The following is a 24,177-nucleotide window of genomic DNA, read 5'->3' on the forward strand; positions in this document are numbered from 1 at the left end:
GAAGAGAGAGAGATACTCTCACCTCTGGAAACATACATGTCTGGACAGGTGCAAAGTCTGGCCTGGGGCAAGGTTAGATAATTCCCCCAGTGATGCTGAAACTTGAAATCTCTGTTGGCCATTAAAAAGTGAAAAAAAGCGAGAGAACCCCCCCACTTCATTTTACAGTCTCTAGCTGAAATGTAAGGATTCAAGGTTCTCCTTAAGACAGGAAGAGATGCAGACGCAAAAGAGATGGATCAATCATCCAGGGTCACATCGGCAGCACGTGTTTTTAATTTAGCTGTCAAGAGCTGAGCGGAGACCAGCCAAGGCTTGCAATCGTCCTTACGCTGAGAATATAATAACGGTAATTATCTTAATCCCTCCACACCCAGAATCCTAAGTCCACGTAATGCTCAGCATAGTTAATGATGAGCCACAGAGGTCAAGCAACTTTTTCACAGATTATCCAAGAGCTCAATATTTATTAAAGCGTTGGCTCGTCCACTTTGGTATTGATAGGGCACGGCCTAGGGCTGCTAGACTGGGTTCAGCAAGTGGAACAGCATCAGCCTAGGCAACGCAAACCAGGTCTGAGGTAAAATGCACAGGGTTCACTGGCCAAATAAAATTAAAAAATTATCTTTATAACTTGCTTGAAGTTCTTCCACTAAATACTTTATCAATATATCGAGTTTTACCTACAAATTTTGAACAATTGAGGCGTATGCAGTCAGAATCCGTTACCTTATTTTAGTCATGCCTGAACATACATTCACGTACTCATTTGAAGAAATCAAAAATAAGCGGGTTTTGGGCCATTCCCTTAAATTTCCCGACAGTCACTGTAAAAGCGGTCGTGTTATTTTTTCTCCTAACAAATGAAAATCAATTAGTGCATTATGTGTTTATAACCAGCAAACTGACTATGAAGCAGTCAGCATTGTCTTTCCAGATTAACTGATATGGCTTCCCGTAATAAGCTGTTTACACACACACTGCATGCTCAATCAACTTTTTCATTTGTTAAATGGACACTGATCACCGATAGCAAAATAAGAGGCTTTAAAAGGATCTGCCCTGATATAAGAATACACTCCAGTTGTCTGTGTGTCTTAAATCACACTATGCTAGCTTGTTTATTCACACAGATACCTCTCAAGCATCAAAAAGAGCCCACTTCACTTCCTGTCTAGTACGTTAAGAAATATACAGTCTCTGACATCCTGCATTTCCTTCTCCTTAGGGTTTCCTTATTCTCTCATCTTTATTTTAATGTCTACAAGGACTTGGTTCTCTCCCCTTGACAAATGAGACATGAGCCTGGTCCTGTTGCTGACTAATGTATGTTGAGTTGCAGTCGATGAGAGCAAGGGAGAATGGTCCAGGATGATCATCAAGATGCCAATAAACTTGTCCTCCCACACGGCTGATGTTGACACATAAATGATGGCAATTTTTTCTGGCTGTCACAGGACGCCCTCTCTTTGATATCTTTATGCTCGTTTCAGTGGCTGCATCACTGGGCACTGAAACAAGCCATCAGAATGCTTTTGTGGTGTTAAAAGTTGAACCTATACAATTTTAGCAGCAGCGACAAAGAAAAAAGAAGGAAACTAAAAGAACATTCTCATGCACTAAAGCCTAGACTACATGCACAAAGGTGTGTTTGTGTATGAGTGTAGCAGTAACTGGCCCAAACTTGCAAATTCTGCTGCTGAATGATGAGTTTGGCCCATTATCAGTCAGACAAACATCCAGTAGTTACTTACCGTGTAACAAGAGGATTTAAGCAGCAAAGTAATAGTTTCTTACTTTTTCTATTTGTTGAATCACCATATGGTGCACAGTGTTTTAGCCCTAAGAATCCAACATGCAAAATAGTTCCACGCTTTCAGTATTTATAGGGCTGTGTTAAACTTTTGACTAATATCTGCAGGTCATTCTACTTTTAAAGGGAATCTCAGAGAATGAATAGAAGCTGATGGAATTGTTAGGGGCAAGACCAAAACTTTACTTTTACTGCACTTTCTGCTCTATTGCCATTTCTCAATGCACAAACAACTCAGTCACTTGATTTGATCCGTCATGGAACGCTAAGCATCAAAGTGATGCTGAGACTTTATGCGACAGACATTTGGGTTCTTGTCAAGTCCAATAGCGTTGCTCGTGTAGAGACAAGATCATCTCTTGTAGGATTATGTGGGAGTGGATGGGCTCAGATTCAACAATCAGCTCCACTGGAAGTGGACGCTATATGGGTCAGCAAGTCCCTCTCGTGGCTTTGACCAACGTCAATATAATCAAGTGGTTTTGCTCCTTGCATGTTTCCCTTCTTGCATATAGCAGCCAATGCAAAAGGCACATTCCTTTGTTGCATTTTTTAAGTGAGATGATTACATGGATTTGAATGAGGTATTCCCAAAGAGAACTCATTATGCACCCATTTCTGTGGAGAATGTATTCATGCCAAGCTCTGATATGTGGCCTCAAACCACCGAGTAAGCATCTCCAAAGCCTTTTATACTCAAAGTGGGTAAAAACAAGCTGTGACATTTCCAGGATGAGACACAGGTGAGCCGTGGAAACCTTTTATTTTATCCCGCACTGCAAAATACTACTGTATAAAAGCCCCCAGTGCTGCAGTTAACACCCACGCAAATCAAAACCGCCTCTTTAATTGTTCAAATGTCAATACATTTGCATACAGTTTCAATCTTTGCGCTGCACAGTCAAATTACAACATTCGCAAGTAGGGATTGTAAGAAAGAAAATGACCCAATTTGTCTAAAATTATAAGGTGCGGCTCACTGACGCGAGTTGCCAATTAGCTTACAAAAGTCTGCATGTGGTCAAAACAATGCCCTGTAGTTGGTGTGTTATGAAAGTGCTTTACAGTGCAAAAATGTTCAGCTGTTAACAGATGCTTGTGACTCATATGCATTAGCAGTCACCCTAGAGAGCTTACCTCTTATAGTCTGATAAATATACAGCTCTCTAATAAGCACCACTATGATTCATTTCTGTCTTCTGTGGTGCTTACATGGAGGTCAACTTGTGCGTGGCAACATTTAGAGAGAAAACGAGGAGAGCGGGGGTAAAAAGATGGACACTGTCAACGTCATCATTAAGCTTTCGCAGCCATCTAAGCTGCTCCGCTAAAATGTATAGAGTATGGATGTTTATGTGTCCTCGAGTTTGAATTTGTTCTTTATTATTTTTTAAGGTGTTACGATTGTCGAGTAGTCGGCTTGGATAAGGAGGTGCCACTTCCCAGGATTATTAAAAGGGATACTACTTTTAGCTAGTTACAACATATGCAGTCCTGACAGTTTCGTTTAGTACCACACTGAACGAGAGAAAACATCTGGAAGCAGCCACACCCTTAAAAAATGTATAAATTAGCCACAATGATCAAAACCATCTTTTTATTCTTTTTTTAGCCAGGCTGTGCAGTTTTGAAAATGTGTGTGTGGCTATTTCTGGTCAGGTGGTAAGAACTTTGTGTCTTCTACCTGCTCACTGCGGTGCAGGATCATGGTTCAAGATGGGTTAAAAACATGTTTGCCTTGACAACTATCAAGTGTGGACACAGCGGTGTGGATGGGGAGGGTATCGATGTGGAAAATCACCCTTTCTGTTTTTGTCTTCATGTTTTCTTTTCTGTCTGTTTCAGTCACATAGTTTCTCGCCCTCGTTGTTTCTGTTGCATTCAGTTGTGCTGCTTTACTCTTTCTTTTATTTCTTTATTTCTGAGTTGCAGACACTCATTGTCTCGGTTGGTGCCTGATGCCATCGGACCAAACCCACTCTAACTCTGACAACCAAATCCACATATCTCTCCTAAAGCATGTTTGACCCTTTTCACGTCCGTGAATATACGATAGTCACCTTTAGTCACAGCGATGCCAATTTTGTCATCAGTGAAACCAAGCTACACGCTGGCATGGCACGCCGTCAAATTTGTCGTCACAGGCTTGTGTATTTACAAGCACGCGTCGTCCCAGAAGACCGTTTTAATAAGAACAACTACTCATCCATGGTGTCCACAGCTGTCCGTCGGCGCCTCCACAAGCAAGTGCAATCACGGTGTAACATTAACCACCGATCACATCAGTGCCTCGTTTCTGCTTTGCCCTCCAGCTGATCCAAACTAGCAATTTCTTTTCTTTTAAGTCCTCCTTCTCTGTGAATGTACACGAGCTGCGACTTAGATCCACATGTTTGCATTTTGCAAGCATGTTGTCACCCATAGGCATCTGTTTGACTTCTCTGCTGAAGTCGAGCTAAAGCTTAAGTCGGACTGCTCAAATAATGCCTAGTGAGAGCAGTGCACACTAAATGAGTGGATTTGAGCAAATCCTTAGCTCTGCCTCATGGGAAACTGCACACACACAACAGGGCAAAGATGGCCATCATAACATGAGCACGCGGCTCACACACTGCTGGCTGTCATTAAGAAGTCATTTCCACTGTTTTGTTTTTTTAAGGATCAATATTTTCATTATAAAAAAAAAAAAAGTAAAATCCAATATTTCCCATCTGTTTTTAGTTGGATTTTCTACTGATAAATTCTTGGTAAGTAACTATTCGCCTCTGTCAAGGTGACTCTAATTCTGACCGCACAAGCCCGGCCAGCCAAGGCTCAACCAAATGAAACACCTCACTGCAGCAAGTCTGTATAAAAATCCCCCCACAGCGAGCTGACCTCTTGGCAGGCCTGCTTCTTGGTTGGAACAGGTAAATTCAGCAAGTTTCATATTTTGTTGAGCGGCTTAAATACGTCCCTAAATCTCATATTTTTCTGCCCAGGTGCATGATATTTCAAATTTTGTTCGCTAAATGTCTCCATTGTTGCTTTTAGAATGCAAAACTCTGTAATATCTGTCCGCCTGCTTCAGCTCTTTATTCCTCCCCCGTATCTTTTTAAACACAATTTAGTTATTCGGTCTACATCATAACACCGCTGTTCTCCTTTTTGGTTATGATATAGGAGTGAATTTAACTAGGCTGATGAAAAAGGGAAATTCCACAATGGACTATTATTCACAGCGTCTCAGATATTACTTTTGTGGGATAATACCGAACCATCCAGCATCTGGTGGCAATAAAGGCTATTACACATCAGGTTAGGAGGTCACCTGTTTCCTCTGAAATATGATCATGATCTTTGCTGTTACTCCAGCACTGAGCACTGGCCACTGGATAAAGAATACCATTTCAGAGCTTATCCCACAGTCCCGACCTGCTAGTTGTAACTTCACTTGGAATACAGCCTTACAAGCTGATGTTACGTTAGTATAAACAACATGGCCAAATAATCTCCACTGACAGCACACAAGATGTGGGCAATAGCAAACCCGGGGTTATGATTTAGAATGTCAGAAAGAGTTGTTTTACATAAAGGGGAGGAGGGGTGATTATAGTTACACTGAGTCCTATAGCCAAGGGGATCCACAGTCTCTTGTTTGATTACAGTCTGACTGTGAAACAAGGCGTATTAAAAGAATTATTACTCAGACATCACAATGGTCCCCCATCACTCCCTGACACACGCCTTTGAGGAGATTTATTTCACACAGGCGTGATTATTGTGTCTATGGGAGTCTGTGTTTCTCTAATCTGCGGGTTTGCATGGATTTCTGCGTTTTGCAGCTCCCGTGCTCACACATGCACACGCAGCCGCTTGGGTGTGCATCTCCGTGCGCTCGTGCACTTGCATGTGACTGCCCCAAAATAGATACCCTCTCCTGTGCACAGCGTTGCATATCAGTCTGCCTGGCACACTTTGAGTTAATGCTTGAAATTTGAGGCACGTACGGTTCAGAAAGCTGCAAGGAAAAAAAAAAAGAAAACAGGCGGCAGTCTGGCAGCTGCTAAGTCTGTTCTCCATACATTTTGTGTGTGAGAGTGTATATGAATGTGTAAATGTGTATATGTATGTCTCTGCTTCCTTCAAAGTGTGTGTGTGTGTGTGTGTGTGTGTGTGTTGCCTCCAGTGCTGCTGTGTGAAACAGAAACACTGGAGACAACAGAAAATAACATAATCCAACTATTAGGTTCCCTAAGACATAGATGTGTAATGTACACACCTCACAAGGACATGACTCGTGGGAAATTATATGAATTTTCACTCGCCTTTCTTAATATTTACTGCTGATACACAAGCAATCATACGCTGTGTTCCCTCCACAGCTACAAACGCAGCGTAGAGTGAAAGATGTGTAATCCAATTTCCTTTGTGTATTATTGTTATTATTGGTAGATATCAAAATGCATCACAAACATATTATAAATCATCACGCTGTTTCGTACTCAAGAACAGCTCCATTTCCATATGAACTTCGATGCAAGGCGGGACCCGGAGACAACGAGCGCCGTGCGCGTTGGAAACAGGGACGCATCAGCAGTATTAGCACAGAGAATTATTTACAGTTTTTCTCACACTTCAGCACCTTATTTCAATTAGCCTGCGCTCAGTGTCGAGCGGCTTTAAAGCCGATGGGTTGTTCGTTGGTCCCCTTCCCAAAAGCCTATCACGGGTCGCTATTGATGGCAGAAACAGGCCTGGATCTGTTCTGTGGTTTCATGGGCTCGTTAACTTTTTCCCCTTTCATGGGCGTGTGATTACCACAAGCCTTTCACTGTAGCACAAAAAGGTTGTTTTTTTCTCTCTTTCAAAAATGGTACAGTAGGTACAAGCGGTACAGTAAATCTCTTAAGCAGCTTCACTTCCCATCATGTGATTATTCCATGACAAAGCAGGGGATAGAGGAGGTGATAAGTGACATCCAATAATTATTTTAGCTTTTAATGTGGCAAATTAGCTGAAACGAATGCTAAACCACTTTCCCTTCCCTCACAAGATAAACAGCACCTGATAATGTGTATGAAACATTACCCTGATGAACAACCATGCGGTGCCTACTGAAAGTGAAGCCATTAAACATAATATAAAAGACACACACGCTGTCGGTTTTCATTTGTCACCTCGCCGTGAATACCGAGTCCTGGTAAAGTCTCATCTGGCCTCTGTGTGTGTGTGTGTGTGTTGCGTCTATGCATATGCTTTGCACTGGCTCAAAACTTGACATGCTCCTCTCCTCGATTCCCATCTTATTGTCTGTCATCAATCCGAGGCCTGTAACCCCTGTGGTAATAACCGAACCACCGAGATACATTCAAGTGCAACAATGTGTGGGTGTTGAATCTCACAAAGAGGTTATGAATAAGTCTGCCCTGACTAGTGGCAGTGCTTTGGAGAATATCACTCTGTGCGCTCCCACTGTATGACAGCTAATTGAAGCTTCCCCTTGGGCTGAGTTCAGCACAGACATAATAATCAAGGATCCTGTCCTGGATTCGATATATAGCCCGAACGTGGGATTTGCTTCTTTTGTCATAATCAAAGGAACGTCGCACGGGGAAAGTTCAGGAGTGTCAAGGCATGTGTTGCCACAATGGAAAACAGAACTATTTGCTTAATGTTATGAATCTGAAAAGGTCTGGAAAGGCCTGCTGCAGCACCGCCAACAGATCGATAGCCATCCCTCACTCGGCTCTGCTTGCTCTGCTTATAAAACCCATCCACTTAGACATCTCTGTGAAGAAGTGACTACCTGAGAAGAGTGTCCATTTTAATGCCTTTGGGTTAATTCCTCCTAGCGTTCATTGGATTAAATTAAACCAGTCTATGGCATAACGGTAATGAGATTATTGTGTTTCTGGTAGGATTACGGGATGACAAGCTACGTACACGGGAGCAGCAGTGGTCAGAGGGGCTGCATTGTTTATGCACGGATCTCTGTGGGAAGTGTAGCCTACATCCACATTAGCCTCGTTTTCACACTGGAAAGCGGATTAGTTTGCATCATAAACATGACATGAAACCTCCAAACTGGATTAATTGAGCCATTTTAAATAATGTGTTTTCTTGCCAGTACTGCTCATTAACGAAGCTCTGATGGCGTCCAATCAGAGCAGCAAGAGTTTTATTGTTTTTTTTTGTAGCTAACTGATTCTTTGGTTTTTTTCAATCCACCCCGCAGCCCTTTCCGTAAGCCACAGGGTAGTCCCTCTCAAACGGAAACCCCTCAGTTCTAGCTCTATACCAACAAGAGTCCAACATTAATTATATTCCCAGCTTTGCTGTTGACAGCAGGCAGCATCAGAGAATAAAAAGATTGCGGGCGTTTTAACTAGCGCGTAAACCCCAACATCACAGCAATTTTTTTTTGTTTTTGCATGTAGTCCTGTTGAATGAGAGTATAGACAAGATACAGTTGTTAGTTGACATGCAAAAGGAATGTGCTTGGATTACAGCAGATGCCTCTTTGATTTATTGGCTGTAGTGGTGAGCCCTTTATCTCGAATCACGCTGCCGAACAGCAATTCATTTTCATTTTATTTCTGTCTGGATCCTAAACCTCCCACCCACAGAGACTGGGATTTTTAGCCTTATCATCTTTCATACTTTGGAAATGAGAAACCCATAAAGGGGCCTCACAGTTTCTTGGGAGTCTTGTGGAAGTTTGCCAAGCAACTCTGACCCAGACATTTATGAAGAAACAACGATAATCATTTTAACACTGCGTTGACACACATTCGTTTCCTTTAGACCGAGCCGCAGCATTGATTGCCACAGCTTGTAAAGTCAACCAGGAATTTGCAAAACTTGCTTTCACGTCTCTGATTCTTCTCAGTGAGTCTTAAAAAAGAGAAAGAAAGAAAAAAAGAAACAAGGGCTATAGCAATAAAAGGATATTGAATAGAGACAAACATTTCTCCCAGCCAGCTAAATGCTGGTGCTGAAAGGACACTAAGCACAGGTTGTCTCTCAACTGCTGTGACATGCTGTGCAGCGAAGAATTTCACTGTGTTGAGTAAAAGGATACAGGTAGGGGAGAAGGGACAAGAGAAGGGGGGATGCTGAGGTGAAGCCAGCCGACCAGCCAGCCAAATCTGCCTTCAGCTCAGTGTCAAAACAGCCAGTCAGCTGTGTACACCTTCATGTCACCTCTTGTGCGGGTGTGTTTGTGTGTATGCCGTCCTATAGCCTCCCTCAACAGGAGGGAGCACAGAGAGTCATCTCCTCTGGTCAATAGAGCCTAATTCTCCACAGGTGGCAGCCAGCCTCAAAGACGATTCCCTTCAGCTCCACTGTGCTGAAGCTTCTGATCCACACGATGGGGCCTTTGGTGATGGAAGAATTGGTGTGTGTGTGTGTGTGAGGGTTGAGTCAGATAAGAGGCGATAGATATGGAGATGTCATTGCCAGGGGTTCACCAGAACACCGAAAATGTCTTCTTATTGACCCCACTCTTATTGAATTTTCCCATCGTCGCCCTCTGTTTCTCCGCTTCTCTTGCCTCACCCCTTCCACCTCAGATTATCTCCTTGTTCTCACTTTCTGCCTCGTCTCTACCTTCACCTGTTATTTCACAAGGTGTTGCAGCACCGACAGCAACTGTGCTCAACCCCGGCAGTGTAACAGCACCTCTTCGCATTTTCTGCATGCTCTATAGGCAGCCTAATGGAGGAAATCAAAGTACTCAAATGCGATTACATCGCATTCTGTTCAGAGCTCCTTTTGATTGATTCGGCTTTTTTCTGTTAAATTCAACCAACAAATATTTTTTTTCCGAGGTGGTTGTTCTGCTTTCTTTTTGCACTTGCAGATTTATATCAAATAGTCAGTGTTTATCAACATTTCATCTATAAAGCTCCCTTATGTTCAACTTTTATGAAATGTAATTACAGTGTTACTCTCACTCCTCTGGTGTATCACATGAAAAATGTCTTCATAGTTTTTCCTTAGTGGCTCATGTTAAATGTAAGGACTGCACTATTTTTCTCCTTTCCTGGGACTGAAACATATTGTTTTTGCCCGGGGCATTGGAAGAGTTACTGCACACCTGTTTTATCAGAGTATGAGTTGTAGGGAGAAACAACTGTAAAATGAATGTTCTGGCACCATGGCTGCACATACAGGTTCCGTGTTGCTCTAGTGAAATTTAATCAGCCATGCCACAAAATCTTCCAGGCAAGAATGATTGCTAGGCAGGAGGATGTTACTGTAATTATTGTCTTGTTCGCTTCAGACTGAGTGCCTTGGATAAGCCATAGTCAACGGGAAAGCAAATACGCTTGTTGCACAAAGCACTTAGTGGCAATTTACACAACAGGGTACTTGGATGTATAAGCATTACAGCGTCGAACATGTTGAGGAAAAAAATGGGAATGTTGCTTACAGGGGGCGCCGTTAAGGTTTTGTTGTACATGAAGACTTCTGCCCACCAGAAGGTCAAGCTATGAAAAGCTGCCAGGTTGAATATTCTTAGCAAATCCTCGGTATTATGCGTTTTGCACAACAGGGGTGCCACACTAATGAGCTGACCTCACACAGCAACCGCAGGTCAACTTACCATTTGGTTATTATTTTTATTCGCAGCACTGCATCGTGTTTTCGGAGGCTGAGAAACACTGAATGTATCCCAGTGAGATCCAGACTCGTCGTGTTCTCCCCCAACCCCATCCAACCCAGCGCAGATCACACAGCGGCGCTCCACCCAAATATTGACTTCTGTTTTTTCTCTCCCGTTGCACAGCACCGCCGTTTTCAGAAGTCACCACGACTCCGCCTACGAAAACGACAACCACCACAACAACAACCACAGTGCACTGGGGTGTGGACAACAATACCACCACAACAGGGTACAAGGAGCGCAGCAGGGGAGCGCCCAGGCCACGTCCTGTAATCCCACAGACTCCTTCCCCTCCGCCCCTGGAGTCCTTCCCTTTGCCTGAACGCTTCTGCAAGGCAATTGAGAAAAGAGACATAATGTGGCCTCAGACCCAGAGGGGCATGCTTGTTGAGCGACCTTGTCCCAAGGGAACACGAGGTAAACAGGGCCGTCTTTCCTTCTCTCTCTCTCATCTCAGGGCCGACTGCTCGCTGCGTTCAATATGACCCGACAGCTTTCGAGAGAACATCCCCGTGTTTGTTAGATATTCCTTTTTTCTCTAATTATAAAATATTTAGCTTAAAGGAATCAGCAGTGGCCGTGTTAACGTAAGCAGTCTCTGACTGACTGAGGCTCAGCTGTTTGTTTGTTCCTCATTTGATTGTATATGAACTCATATCACTTTGTAGCAATAACAGGCTAATAAAATTAGTTTTCTGTACATTGTCTCGATAGACAAAGTGGGGAAAACTAAAAAGAAACATCTGCTCAGGCTTATATTGTCATGTACACAAAAAATGTTTTGGATTCATATATGTTCTACATATAAATACTCAATTTGCATGATTGTGTTGCTTGTGTGCAATTTCTTCCTTTGATCTCTGTTTCTGCCTTTGTTGTTCAGCGAGCAGCCTCATAAAAAATATGTATTTGATTTGAGTTGATTCAACTTGACTGTTCTCTTCTTGTTTGTTTTCTTGGTTTTTTTCTGTCAGGCACAGCATCTTATTTATGTGTCCTTTCCACCGGGGACTGGCACCCAAAGGGCCCTGATCTCAGCAACTGCACCTCCCACTGGGTCAACCAAGTAGCCCAGAAGGTTTGTATGAGCTCTGCCTCGCTGTTTTCCATCTAAGTGTTTTTCTTAAAATAAGGAGTAGACAAAAATAATGTGTTCCTGTAAAGGACTTCAATTGCAAAAGTAAACTATTCACTGGAAAAAAAATATAAACATGGCAGCAAATCTGGGTCAGATTAACTCGAAAGCGGGATGACAAAAAGGGCTGATGTGTCCTATATTTTTGGTTTTATAGAAGACGACTACAAAAAAAGAAAAAAGTGAAATATCTGAGTTAAAACGATCCAAATTTTGTGTTAACAAAAAAATCACACAAACTGCATTATACAGAGGGACAGTAGGAAAGGCACCATACAGCTGTAGTATGTATAACTGTGTATTTACATTTTAGTGATTTTGATTTTACACTTTGGTTAGTGGTGTAGTGGTTAACACCTTCACCCAGTTTGAAACTGGGAGGTCAGAAGCTGGCCCATAAATAGGACGGTTGTATTAGGAAGAGCATCCGGCATGTAATCTGTTCCAAATCCACCACGTGGACTCGTTTGCTTTGGCACCCGACTCGGAAATAAGGGACAAAAGTACCTGACATTGTGCCCTTTGATTAAAAGCCTTTTACCATCTGTATAATCTGCACCATAGTCTTATTTTGCAAACCACTCTTTGTAGACTTGTTTTTTTCTTTTGCCTTAGTGCACAATAAAAAAAGAAAAAACTGCCACTATAGCAGCTTCTGCTGTGTGAAGAAAACATTAAACCCTCTTTTCATAACCGGTATTTCAAGGACTCATTCAAGTGTGATTTTTATGTTAGAAACAGAGCCGTAAAGAGCCCTCCAAGTCTGTCTTTTCGTATTCTCATAAGCATTACTCACTCTCTCCCCATGCAGATCCGCAGCGGTGAAAACGCGGCTAACTTGGCCAATGAATTAGCCAAGCACACCAAAGGACCCATCTTTGCCGGGGACGTCAGCTCCTCAGTGCGCCTGATGGAGCAGCTGGTGGACATCCTGGATGCGCAGCTGCAGGAGCTCAGACCCAGCGAGAAGGATTCTGCAGGACGGAGCTTCAATAAGGTAACCAGATCCTCCACATATTAGCAGGGTATTAAAAAATATTACCTCAAGTTTCTCCCCAGTTCCCTCTTACTGAATGACTCTGCATAATTTACATCGCTTTTATGCTTTACTGATAACTTAATACTTCTTTAATACAATAGCTGCGTTTTATTTGATTTTTTTCACCAGATTACGTCAGCAGTCTGCTTTTCTGTGCTTTTCACTTCAAGTTCAGCCGAGCTGGGAAACAAACAGAAAAGCAGTTCTGATTTTTGAGCAGATGTGTATTCAGTGTCATGAGTGTGATCCACGGTGCTTTGGTGCGTCAGACCGGTGCCATTTGAGACTGGTCGTTTTATCAGTTGGTTTTTCCATCCAGCGCTCAGCCCTTTATTATTTCTACCAATTCTTTACTCGAGCTCGTGAACTTGTGCAAATTACATGTCTCTATTTTGTATCTGTTCTTTTCCTTCTCAAACAAAAAAAGCTCCAAAAGCGAGAAAGGACATGCAGGGCATACATGAAGGTACTGAAGCAAAGCTTCTGCCCACTCTGCTTGCAGCTGCTGTCCCCTCTATTCCTGTACTACCGTACTGTATATGCCCTAGCCCAAGTTCAGCAGCATGCACCCTCTCCACTGTCGTGTACACCCTCCTCCCTGTGCTTCCTGCTTTTTTGAGTAATTGCTTCACACAAAAACACAGTTGTATTCAAAGTGCTTCCTAAGTCAAAGAGAAGTCATCTCCAGTTACTTAGGTGGCTTCTTTTTGTAACTGTGTACGTGTCTTCTGTTTTTTTCTCTCCTGTATGCATTGACAGCTATGGTGTATTTTGTTGTTTTTCCGTTTGTCCCTGTTATTATTTTCTGTGTTTACTCAAGACTGCACGCCTACATGAATAACAGCACAACTCAAGCAGACATCCTCTTCTTACATCCCCCTCATTATTCATTTGATGAAGGATTTGCTGCTTTGTAGTGATGTATCAAAACCCTTTCTACGGATCATTTCCTGACCATTCACAGCCTGCAAAGGGAAAATCCACAAGGGCGCAGGTTTGAGGTCATTAAAGTAATCATAAATTAAAGGTACAAATCTATAGCTCGAGCTGGTTAATAGGGTTAGTGCAGGTCAAACGCTTTTTTTTTTTTCCCCTTTCTTCCCCAAATGCCTTCACAGCGTTGGGTTCGCACATCAAAGTATTTTGGCTGTATATATATCCCCCCACCATCAGGGACATCAGTGTCCTCCACCTGCCACCAAAGTCACCCCCCTCAATCCATCTCTCCTTCGGGAGGGTGTTAAAATGGATCAAGCTAATTAGCCAGTCAACGGCCGTGCGCTCGTAAAGGAGGCAGGGAAACTGGAAAAAAGCACAAAGCACATACGTAGTCATATCGCCGCCGCCGCGTCGCATCATCGTTTCGCTTTTTAAAGTCAAAACATTTCGATTTGACTTCCGAGAGGTTATGTCGATGTAAATTACAGCAGCATGAGAGAGGATCAGGGACAGGGATTGTTGAGTCATCAGTATCTGACATCTGATGCAACTTCACATTAGCCCCCCCCACACACACCCCACCCTCTCCTCCAGCCGTCGCCAGCATCGATTACCTGATTAGACGCATTGATTTTATTATTTCCTGAAGAAAACCCTGCATCATTTCTGCCCAATTTATCCTCCGTGTTTCCTGAGCTTTTAGATGCCAAAAAAGATGTAAGGTAAAAAACAAGGTTTGCATTCACGGGACAAACAACAGTTTAGCAAACTGCACACTTTTGGTTGACTTTTCGAGTGCCTTTGCAGGGCGGCTTAATTACTTGTTCTACAGTAAAGTGTTTGAAGAAAAGGAAAGTTGCTGCCCACTGAACTTTCCAATTAGAGAGCTTTAATTGAGATCAGCCACGGAGACTTTGGCTTTCACCAGGCCATCTCTTAATATCCTGTTATCAGACAGACGTGATAGGCTCAGTCCACTGTGACCCAGAGCATCGACGCAACATCCTTGAAAAAGAAACCGAGCATCGCTGAAGCGCCTCTTCTCCTCCGCTCTTTTAGCAGTTCTTCCTTCATTAACATCACATTAAAAACATTTTTTATTGTTTTTATTTTATGTTATTTTGAAATGTGTTGCAAGTATATGTTTACATTACATATACACCTGAAAAACAGACGTCCTTTCAGCTTCCTCACTTTTGTCCATTTCACTCCTAACGACGTGACACTCCAGCACAGCGTTTCACTAACTCACATCAGCGTCTGCATGTCACAGCTCATCCACGGAAAATGTCACTTGTTTCCAGACACTCAAGAATCTTTGTTTTCTGTGGATTTGTTTCGGTTATCTGCTTTAACACAGGCCATCGTGGACACGGTGGATAACCTTCTGCGACCAGAGGCGCTCAAGTCCTGGCAGGACATGAACAGCACCGAGCAAACTCACGCAGCCACCATGTTACTGGATACTTTGGAGGAAGGGGCCTTCGTCCTCGCCGACAACCTCATGGAACCGGCTATTGTCAAAGTCCCAGCAGATAATATAAGTGAGTAAAGCCGAGTTTGCGGTAAGCAAATGACAAGCGTCCGTGATTGATGTGCGCCTCGGCTAATTTGATTACGCTCAGTTCATTGAAAGAGTAACTCCTGTGATAGCAAAACAAGGCCGCCTCATAAAAAAGGACTTTGTTTTCATAATAAGGGTTTAAACCTCGGGGGAAGTGAAAAACAAGGCGTATTAGGTTTAACAAGTCGCTTACTGACAAAGTGATGAATATCAGACAATTAAATAGACTGGATTCTCTGATTGCGCACGCTTACTTTATAAATGTGTGCGTCTAGACCTTGTAACTCTATACACTAATGTGAACATTAGCCTGCTGTGCAGACAGAAAAAAGGACATTGTTTATCCAAAGCTCCTCTTCCTTCGCTCATTTTCTTCAGCTGATAGACCGTACGAGAGAGTCCGTTGGTTTCTCTCAGCACCGTTTTATTCATATTAGTGGGAGCACCACTGGGATGAAACAATCACTGTGTGAGTGACGCTTTTATTGCGTGGCACACTGTCACTAACATTTAGAAATGTTTAAACAGCTTGTGTAGAAATGTCAGGATGAAAGCTCCTTCTGCTTTTTTTCTTTTTTGTCTCTTTGAAACGGTCTGAATTGACCGATTTTCTGTTTTTTTGTTGTTGTTCTCTAACTCATCCCCTGCCTCTCTGCTCTTGGCAGTCCTGGAAGTGTATGTTCTCAGCACCGATGGCCAGGTCCAGGATTTCAAATTTCCACAGATCGGCAAAAGCGGCATCTCAATCCAGCTCTCAGCCAATACTGTTAAGCTCAACAGTCGGAATGGTGAGTTAAAAAAGCAACGATAGCGAGAGGAGCTCGGTCAAAGTTAACTCTGGAAACTCGGAGACAAACGAAAGTGATTCTTTAGCGTAGGAGAAACTGTGAAATGGATTCATTTTCAAGAGACTGAGTGCAGTTTATCTCAAAAACTCCAAAGCTCTGCGATTTTAAACCTACAAATAAGGCCATTTGTACAAGTTTTCAGCGAATATATCTCACTTCTCTCATCCATGCAGATAATTGCTTGAATAATTTAAATTCAGCTACATTGAAATAAATGGAGTCAGTTTTAGAGCTTTCTTGTCTTCTGGTCTTCTGCATATTTTGTCTTCACTTCTTTTAGGCCCCTATTGTTTTAATTGCATCGCTCTTTCCCTAATCTGGTGTTTCTTTAAATCTTTCGCCCCGCAGGAGTTGCCAAACTGGTTTTCATGCTCTACAAAAACCTGAGCCAGTTCCTCAGCACAGAAAACGCCACCATCAAGATGGACAATGACGCCTACGCCCGCAACGTCTCGGTAGCCGTCAACTCGGACATCATCGCCGCCTCAATCAACAAAGAGTCTAGCCGCGTGTTCATTAATGACCCCGTGATTTTTACCCTGGAGCACATTGATGTAAGTCCGCCTGCAGGAACAAATGGACGGGCCATATTAAAAACACCAGGAGGGAAGATCTAGAGTAGACGGAGATGTGCAATTTGAATTGTAAATGTCTGGCTAGGTCAGTCGGCAGTTTATTTAAGTCATTGAACATCAAATTAAAGGAGTCTTTAGAACCTAAGTGAATTCTTAATGAAAACTAATTCTTTAATCAACATTGGGATATAAATGATACCCATTTTCTTTTATAGTGAGGGAAATTAACTCCTAGATTAGCCCTACAATCTAGGATGAAATTACTGGAGCACCAATTATCTTTCGTCTTTTAAAGTTGTCACTAGAGTTCCCAGAGGGCCGCGCGTGACTCCATTCTTTATCAGAGAAATTGTGCAATTCCAAAGACATGCCGTCAAACAATTATGCTTCTCTGTTATTAAGGCCTCGTATACGCGACCATGCTTCGGTTGATTTGGCAAGCATGTGCCAAATGAGATACAACATATGAATTGCTTCATAAGAGCTGTGAAGTGAAAAATCCTCATCCATATCAGTGCAGAAAAATGCTTTCTATGAGTGGGGGGTAGATGGCCTCTGTGTTCTACATGTGCTTCAATTTCAGGAAGTCAATTATTTGGACACTTAACCATATCTCTTGTTATCTGCAGATGGAGCACTACTTCAACTCCAATTGCTCCTTCTGGAATTACTCTGAGAGAAGCATGATGGGCTACTGGTCCACCCAAGGCTGCAAACTCCTGGACTCCAATAAAACACACACCACCTGCTCATGCAGCCATCTCACCAACTTTGCCATCCTCATGGCACACCGTGAAACCTCAGTATGTCCAGTCTTCTTTCGTGCCCACCCGTAACTGGAGGATTTTTGATTAAATCAAGATCAGACCCTTAACATTTTAGTTTCTAGGCTTGAATATTAAAGCAGCTAAAGATTGCAGCTATCACGGTGCGGTTTAATGAGTCGATCTGTGCGTACGGGGTTGTTTTTGCCAGACTTTTTTCATCTTTCAGCTTGATTTGAGTGCATCTTCTCCAACACGTAATGCTAATTTTACACCCAGAAGCAAACGATAATGAAATAACCACAATTATTGAAAGAGAAAGATTTTTTTAATCAATATCATCACCATGGGTGCCCGCGGATATGTCATGAGATAGTGATGTGGTCCCAAAATATGAAATTGGTTACTCTGTGTCCTTTTGTTGCTCCTGATTTATCTCATTATGCTGGAATGTAAATGTAAGCAGTTATTTCTTCGTCTTAGTCCTCAATTATCAAATCTAAAAGAGGCTATTTCCCTCAGAGCTTCACACGACCCTCTTTGTCATTTCCCCCTTTCGCTTCAGGCCAGCAGTGAAGTGCACGAGCTGCTCCTGACCGTCATCACTCGCGTCGGCATCGTGGTGTCCCTCGTCTGCCTTATGATCAGCATCTTCACCTTCTGTTTCTTCCGGGGCCTGCAGAGCGATCGCAACACCATCCACAAGAACTTGTGCATTAATCTCTTCATTGCAGAGTTAATATTCCTAATTGGTATCGATATGACGGAACCCAGGGTAAGCCGGAATGATTTCACCCTATTGATTTGGTTTTGATTCATCCTCTCTCTCCTTATCGCCTCTCAGCCCTCACACAAAAGACCCTTCCAGAGTAAAATGGATAAGACTTTAAGCATTGTTTGTTTCTAGCCTTCCCCACTTGTCCCTGACATGACACGAGTAGAACAGCACCATTAATATAGATTACTAAAGGGACATGTCTTCCTCTCGATGGGTCTTTTTCCCTCTTTCCTTTGAAGCTGCAGCGACGATTGCTGAGCAACGGCAGCTTTTTTCTGTCTTTTTTCACAGCTCCAAATAATTAAATCTCCTAACTCTAACCCCACAATACTAATGGCATTTAAATTTGTACTGTGCTGATGGAAAGCTAAACCTGTGCTTAGTCAGAGCCCATGTGGTGAATGAATATTCATTGTTTTTCTCTGCTGTTGAACGAGACGCCCTGAAACGACGAACGCCGTCTTTTCAGGGAACTTCAATAAAAGATGGGGTACACGATGTACAATTTTCACTAAAAAAACCAGCAACAACAACAAAAGTCAGATGGAAACGACACGTGTCGTCTTGATGTCGAAAGATTATTTAATAAATTTCACTGTGTCTCCTTTGTTTCTTGTTCTTTGATTGTCTGAATCTGTTGTTTTTCTGTCGTTCTCAGATTGGCTGTGCCATCATTGCGGGGATCCTGCACTTCTTCTTCCTAGCTTCCTTCTCCTGGATGTGTCTTGAGGGAGTCCAGCTGTACCTCATGCTTGTAGAAGTCTTTGAGAGCGAATACTCGCGGAAAAAGTATTACTACGTGTCTGGTTACCTCTTCCCCGCCATCGTTGTCGGCGTCTCAGCAGCTATTGACTACAGGAGCTACGGGACCAAGAAAGCGTGAGTGCAGCTTCTTTTTTTTCTCTCTCTGAAAACATTCTTGGAAATGCAGAGCAGACATGCTGGATGCTGCACTGTGTGGGCTTACCTGCTGTGGCTGCATGTGGCAGATTTTGAAAAGAAGTCCGCTCGTCATTTCTGCCAGCACCTTATGTGCATCCCTGGAGACTACACCAAAACATTTGAGCGCCTTTTGCCAGGGATGGGCAGCTGTTCAATTTTTTATGTCATTTGAAAGTGGCTGACAGACTCAACACTGTGGTTTCAGGGGAGGCTGCAGCTACATTAATGCCTTTCTGTTCAAAGACCCTCCTGTGACCTCTTGTTTGTAAATGCTGTCTTAAAGAGGAGAGCGCAGTGCAGGGGAAAAAAGCCTTTTACATAGATTAATGGCTATATCACAGCTAAGACGACGCTATTAAGAGGGGCGGCTCGGTTTGCTTCTTCTCCTGTTGTGTCCGGCCGTCTTCCTGCTCGTTTTGTGAAAGAGCTTTGAGTTAAACACTGATAATAAAATACATCAGCCCAAGTAACCAAAAAGGATTTCTTTCCATTTTTAGCCACAGGAGCATGATGTCGTTTTTGTGGTGTTTACTGCCTGGAGCTGATTTGTGTGTTTCTCTGACACAGGTGCTGGCTAAGTGTGGATAATCATTTCATATGGAGTTTTATAGGACCTGTCACCTGTATCATCATGGTAAGCTGTTTTCTTTTCTTTGAATACTCATACTGACAGAGTGAGGAAGGGACCGAGAGGGTGAGATGAAAGAGATGCAGGAGAAAGATAAAGGGAGCAAGATGGTTGAACTGAAGGGAAAAGTCAGCAGGATTTTTGCTCCAAGCCTTCCCGGTGATGACAGGTTAATTTTGCGCCACAGACAGATTACGAGGCGTCCGACGTTCCCCTCTGCCTCTCACTGCCTGACAAGGATCAGCCTTGATAGTGTACTTTAACCTCACTTTTACACAATTTCAGGAAGTCTCATATCACAGATATTACCTGATGACCTTCAAAGTTATGTGATGAAGGGAAAAAATTATGTTAACAATTGGCTGAAATGGTCCATTTTACAGCACACGTTGCAAGCCGGGGTAATGTTCATAGCTCTTTTTTGTATTTGTCTGCCTGTAAATAGCAGACGACTTTGTCAGGAAGAAGGAGAGCAAAGGCATCCCTTCTGTTTGGTCAGGGTCTGCCAAGGGCGAAGGACATATAGCATATAATATTGACATATGTCCCATTGAGGCATGCAATTATTTACTGGTCATGACATTATTATCTCTCGCTCCATCAGAGAGGCTCAGAAGAATAAGACCTTCGGGAGTCTTACTTCCCTGCGCAGGACAAAAAAAAAAGAAATAGCAGGTGGTGTGCCTCACATATATCCTCTCAGCTTCCCACATCATGTATTGCTTTGCCCTCGTGCACACCGAGGGATAAGGAAGCTCTGCAGGCTCGTCTTGCTGCTGTGCAGGGAGGATGGGTGGTATTTGTTCAGTACTGTGTTCATTATCCAAGCTAATGGTTGGTACTGTATCTACAGATGCAGTGACCTCTGCTGAACATCAAGCCGACACTGAAAATATACTAGAGAAAAGGGTCAGCCGTGTCAAATTCCATCGAGTCCCTGCACACTATTGGCAGACTGCTCCGAGTTTTCAAAGTAAAGATGCAGTAGCCGTACTCTTTGTCTGTGTGGCAGCAGAATAAGTAAAAGGCAAATCTGCACACTGGATTGCATTTCACAGCTTTCTCACAAACAGGCATTGGCTTAGGAATGGAAGAAATGGTGCTCACTCGAAAAGGGTCTGCGCTGGATTGAAATGTCTCGGAGTAAATGCTGAAATGACTTTTTCTTGTTTTCAGTGATTTTCTTGTCTTTTTTCTTTCCTCCTCTCTGCCTCCCTCCTTTGAATGTGTGAGCTTATAATTGAGGAAAAGCCAACATTGTATTAAAGCAAACATACATTTCTCCCTGTCTCAGCAAATGCTCTGTCAGCCACACTGGAATATGTTTCCTTTCCCTAAATTGGACCCTCATTGTTTTCCAATCGAGTGTTGCTCTCATAATGATTTGCATGAAAAATATTTCTGCTGTGGAAATGATGATCGGGATCCCGGTGGTGATGACCGCAGAGATAGAATCATGACCCTGTGAGGAGCTAATGTATTGTAGCAGAGCTAATATGTGACAGGAATGAGGTTTTGCTGCACTGGGCCGGGCCTCGCACACCGCTCCTCTGATTCTTGCAACAATTGACTCAAAAAGACAAAGTACTGTGGAAAGGGGCATCTCGGGGGAGCGTGCAGAAGCAAGGTTTGTCTGCACCATCCGTGACCCTGGTTTCTCTACAAATTGGCTTTGTCCTTGTCAATGAAAGACAGAGTTAGAAGGCGAAAAGGCACATGAACAGGAGAAAAGGAGAGAAAACAGTGCTGCTTTGGCTTATGTCTGGATCCCCACTTGTCACCCAGACCATGTTTGTGCCAAGTAACACCAGTTTTGACCTAGGGTGGTCATGTTTTGTTTTGTTTTTTCTCAGCCTTGTGCTTTCCCCCTCATTTTTCCTGTTGTTTTTGCTGCCGGATGAAACGCTTCCTAAATACTGACTGAAAACAAAAGCTGAGAGAAGGCATTTAGATCCTTGTTCTTAGGCAGAGGTTGCCCTGCTTCTGGGCACAGGGGGTATTAGCTCCATGAAAGGAGGAACATGGAAGTAATGAGTGGTGGGGGGAGCCATTAGCATGCTTGAGATAACTTCAACACAAGGCCTTTTGGATCATGACACGTCGCGAGCAGTTCTTATCATCTGGACAGCTCCATCTGCACCTTTAATATTTTATCCCCAGCAGTTCATTTGGAGTTCAGTGTGTACACACACAGTCCGCTTCAGAAAAAGCTTTCTCCTCAGTCCCAGTGTGGCAAGGTGCTTCTGCATGGCTTGCAGTGATGATTCAGAGACAGAGTGAAGGATAGAGGCAAGACAGCTCCGCTCTAGCAAGAGGGATCCCCCGGGAAGGGCTGCGAAAGCATGTCGGTGGGGGTGGGAACATGTGCCATGCTGCTAGGTTACTTTAAAGTACTGTGTCCCTCTCCTCTGTCTCATTGGATCCATGTCACCACTCCAGGCTGTATGAAAGGGTTTTTCAAAAGTCCTCGTCCTCGTGTCCCCCCACACCCACACGCCTCCCCCACACCCACACCCACTGTCTGACTCATGCAGACAGGAATAATGGCTGATAACGGTGAAACAAAACAGTTTCAGTGCCGTCTGTGATATGAAAGAAGGTTTGCATTTTTTTCCTCTTTCTCTCTCGCCCCTTTTTCTTTTTTTACAGTCGGGCTTATTGTGAGTGGCTCCATGAGTTGATTGCATGTGGAGGGGTGATGTATTGACCACAGGTAGTCTTTTGATAGCAGCGTGTGTGCACCAGAACACTGAGAAATTCTGTGCGAGACTGAATGGCTGTGGTCTGAGTCCAGCTCACAAAGGTCCCTTGCATTGGCAGTCCGTCTCCATTTTTCTTTTGCCAGTGCTGCAGTGCTCTAAAGACAGCGTGCTAACACCAAAATGCACTGTTTGGTTTTCGTCCCTACAAATGTTTCACTTGCATGGAGCTTTTTTGTTACTCACATGGCACTGACGCCGCGTACACATAAATTTGTCTGCCGTGTTTCTGGTGTTTGATCCTCTTATTTGCTCTATTGGAGACTCACATCTCAATTTCCCTTTGTAAGATATTCCTTGACATTATTTATACATGCCTGGCTTTCAGCACAAATGCACTTGGGTTTGTCTGAGTGAGTACATGTACATGCTGTGTCAGGTGCTAGTTTGCTCCAGAATAAATGTTTTTGAGGTAAATTATTTGGAAGGGCTCCTTGCTGGAACATGCAGCCTTTGTGTCTCTAAATCACAGTATTGATTTTTTTTAAAGGTAGCAAATAAATGTGCTCAGAAACACAGCACATAGTATCCCTGTCTCAACCTGATATGTGCCACTGGTTCTCTAAAGATTTAATACATTAAAACAAGCAAGCAACAGCCTCCGCACGTCTCCCCTTCCTTCTCTCTCTCTCTTTTCATCTGGCCACAAACAGGAATCGAACAAAATACACCACGTTCCCTCAAGCCTTCTGTAGCTGGTTATACCTTATAATATTTCACTATGTGCATAAAATGATATGCAGTTGTTTTGTACACCAAGAGGCTCTCATTTCTTCTGCTACTTTTCATTCCCTTCTGACATTCCCAGAATGGTGCTGTGTGGCTGCCCCCCTCTTTTCTTTTTTTTCCTTACAGTGATGGATTTTAATGCATTTCCATGCTCTTATTGATATAGAATGACACTAAATTTGGCGCCAGTCGGCCCCGTCTGAGACTAGCTGGAACGATAGATGTTTATTGGATTAGTCTGTGGACATGTAGAGTTGAAGGCTCTCCTCTTTTAATACTTATGGGCAAATTAACAGTTTTTTTCTGTGTGTGCTATATCTTCGGTCATACATCTTCATGTATTAACACTGCCATTACTCTGTTTTGACAGCTCAATCTCATCTTCCTGGTGATCACAATGTACAAAATGGTGAAGCACTCCACCACCCTGAAACCAGACTCTAGCCGACTGGAGAATATAAAGTAAGTGAAGCGTCATCATATGCAGAACGCCCGCACACTCCTCCCACTTATGAGCAATCTAACACCGGTGCTATTCTGCCACTTCCCCCGGAAAAACCACAAAGCCTCTTTTAGTGTTAAGTTGTTTTTTCTCCACCTCTACATGAATCCTTTTTATTATTTATTTATTTTAGGCCCAATTTTAAAATGATTCAAGGAGACTTTAATATTTTCACTGAAATTACTTTTTTTTTTGCATCACCATGTTGTGTATAATCTGTGATGATGACTACACATATTCTGTGACTCATATTTTTCATGCTTTGGTGTTTTACTGCAAAGCTGCAGCCACAGAACTACTCTGGCATGACACGCATCACTGTAAGGATGCTGCGTAACCGTTCAGCGTTGGCTCTGGCAGGGTGGGGCGCAGCCGAACAGCTACCATGTGTGTTTGAGACTGGAAAATGTCAAAGCCTTTTCATATTTATATAAATATATATATAGCGAGAGATGCCAGCTTCTAATCCTAAAAAGAAAAAAGATCCTAACACATCTGCCACCATCTCA

General features: G+C 43.1%; 1 protein-coding gene across 29 annotated transcripts in view; it reads left to right on the forward strand.

Moving 5' to 3' along the window:
• Window positions 1–24,177, forward strand: part of adgrl2a (adhesion G protein-coupled receptor L2a) — an 89,823-nt gene that overhangs the window by 55,967 nt on the left and 9,679 nt on the right. For 23 of the 29 annotated variants that reach the window (XM_084954164.1, XM_084954169.1, XM_084954171.1 and 20 more), the window contains 12 exons: window positions 10,590–10,883; window positions 11,441–11,544; window positions 12,413–12,598; window positions 13,068–13,106; window positions 14,940–15,123; window positions 15,809–15,931; window positions 16,340–16,545; window positions 17,196–17,369; window positions 17,896–18,105; window positions 18,767–18,987; window positions 19,618–19,684; window positions 23,537–23,628. In XM_084954164.1, coding sequence (XP_084810290.1) covers window positions 10,590–10,883; window positions 11,441–11,544; window positions 12,413–12,598; window positions 13,068–13,106; window positions 14,940–15,123; window positions 15,809–15,931; window positions 16,340–16,545; window positions 17,196–17,369; window positions 17,896–18,105; window positions 18,767–18,987; window positions 19,618–19,684; window positions 23,537–23,628 — 1,900 coding nt within the window. The remainder of the gene's footprint in view (window positions 1–10,589; window positions 10,884–11,440; window positions 11,545–12,412; window positions 12,599–13,067; window positions 13,107–14,939; window positions 15,124–15,808; window positions 15,932–16,339; window positions 16,546–17,195; window positions 17,370–17,895; window positions 18,106–18,766; window positions 18,988–19,617; window positions 19,685–23,536; window positions 23,629–24,177) is intronic. The other 6 variants (XM_084954175.1, XM_084954153.1, XM_084954173.1 and 3 more) reach the window with 1 other exon arrangement.

Source organism: Perissodus microlepis, chromosome 15 (assembly GCF_051167445.1).
Source record: "Perissodus microlepis isolate ML-2025 ecotype Zambia chromosome 15, ASM5116744v1, whole genome shotgun sequence".
Lineage (NCBI taxonomy): Eukaryota > Metazoa > Chordata > Actinopteri > Cichliformes > Cichlidae > Perissodus > Perissodus microlepis.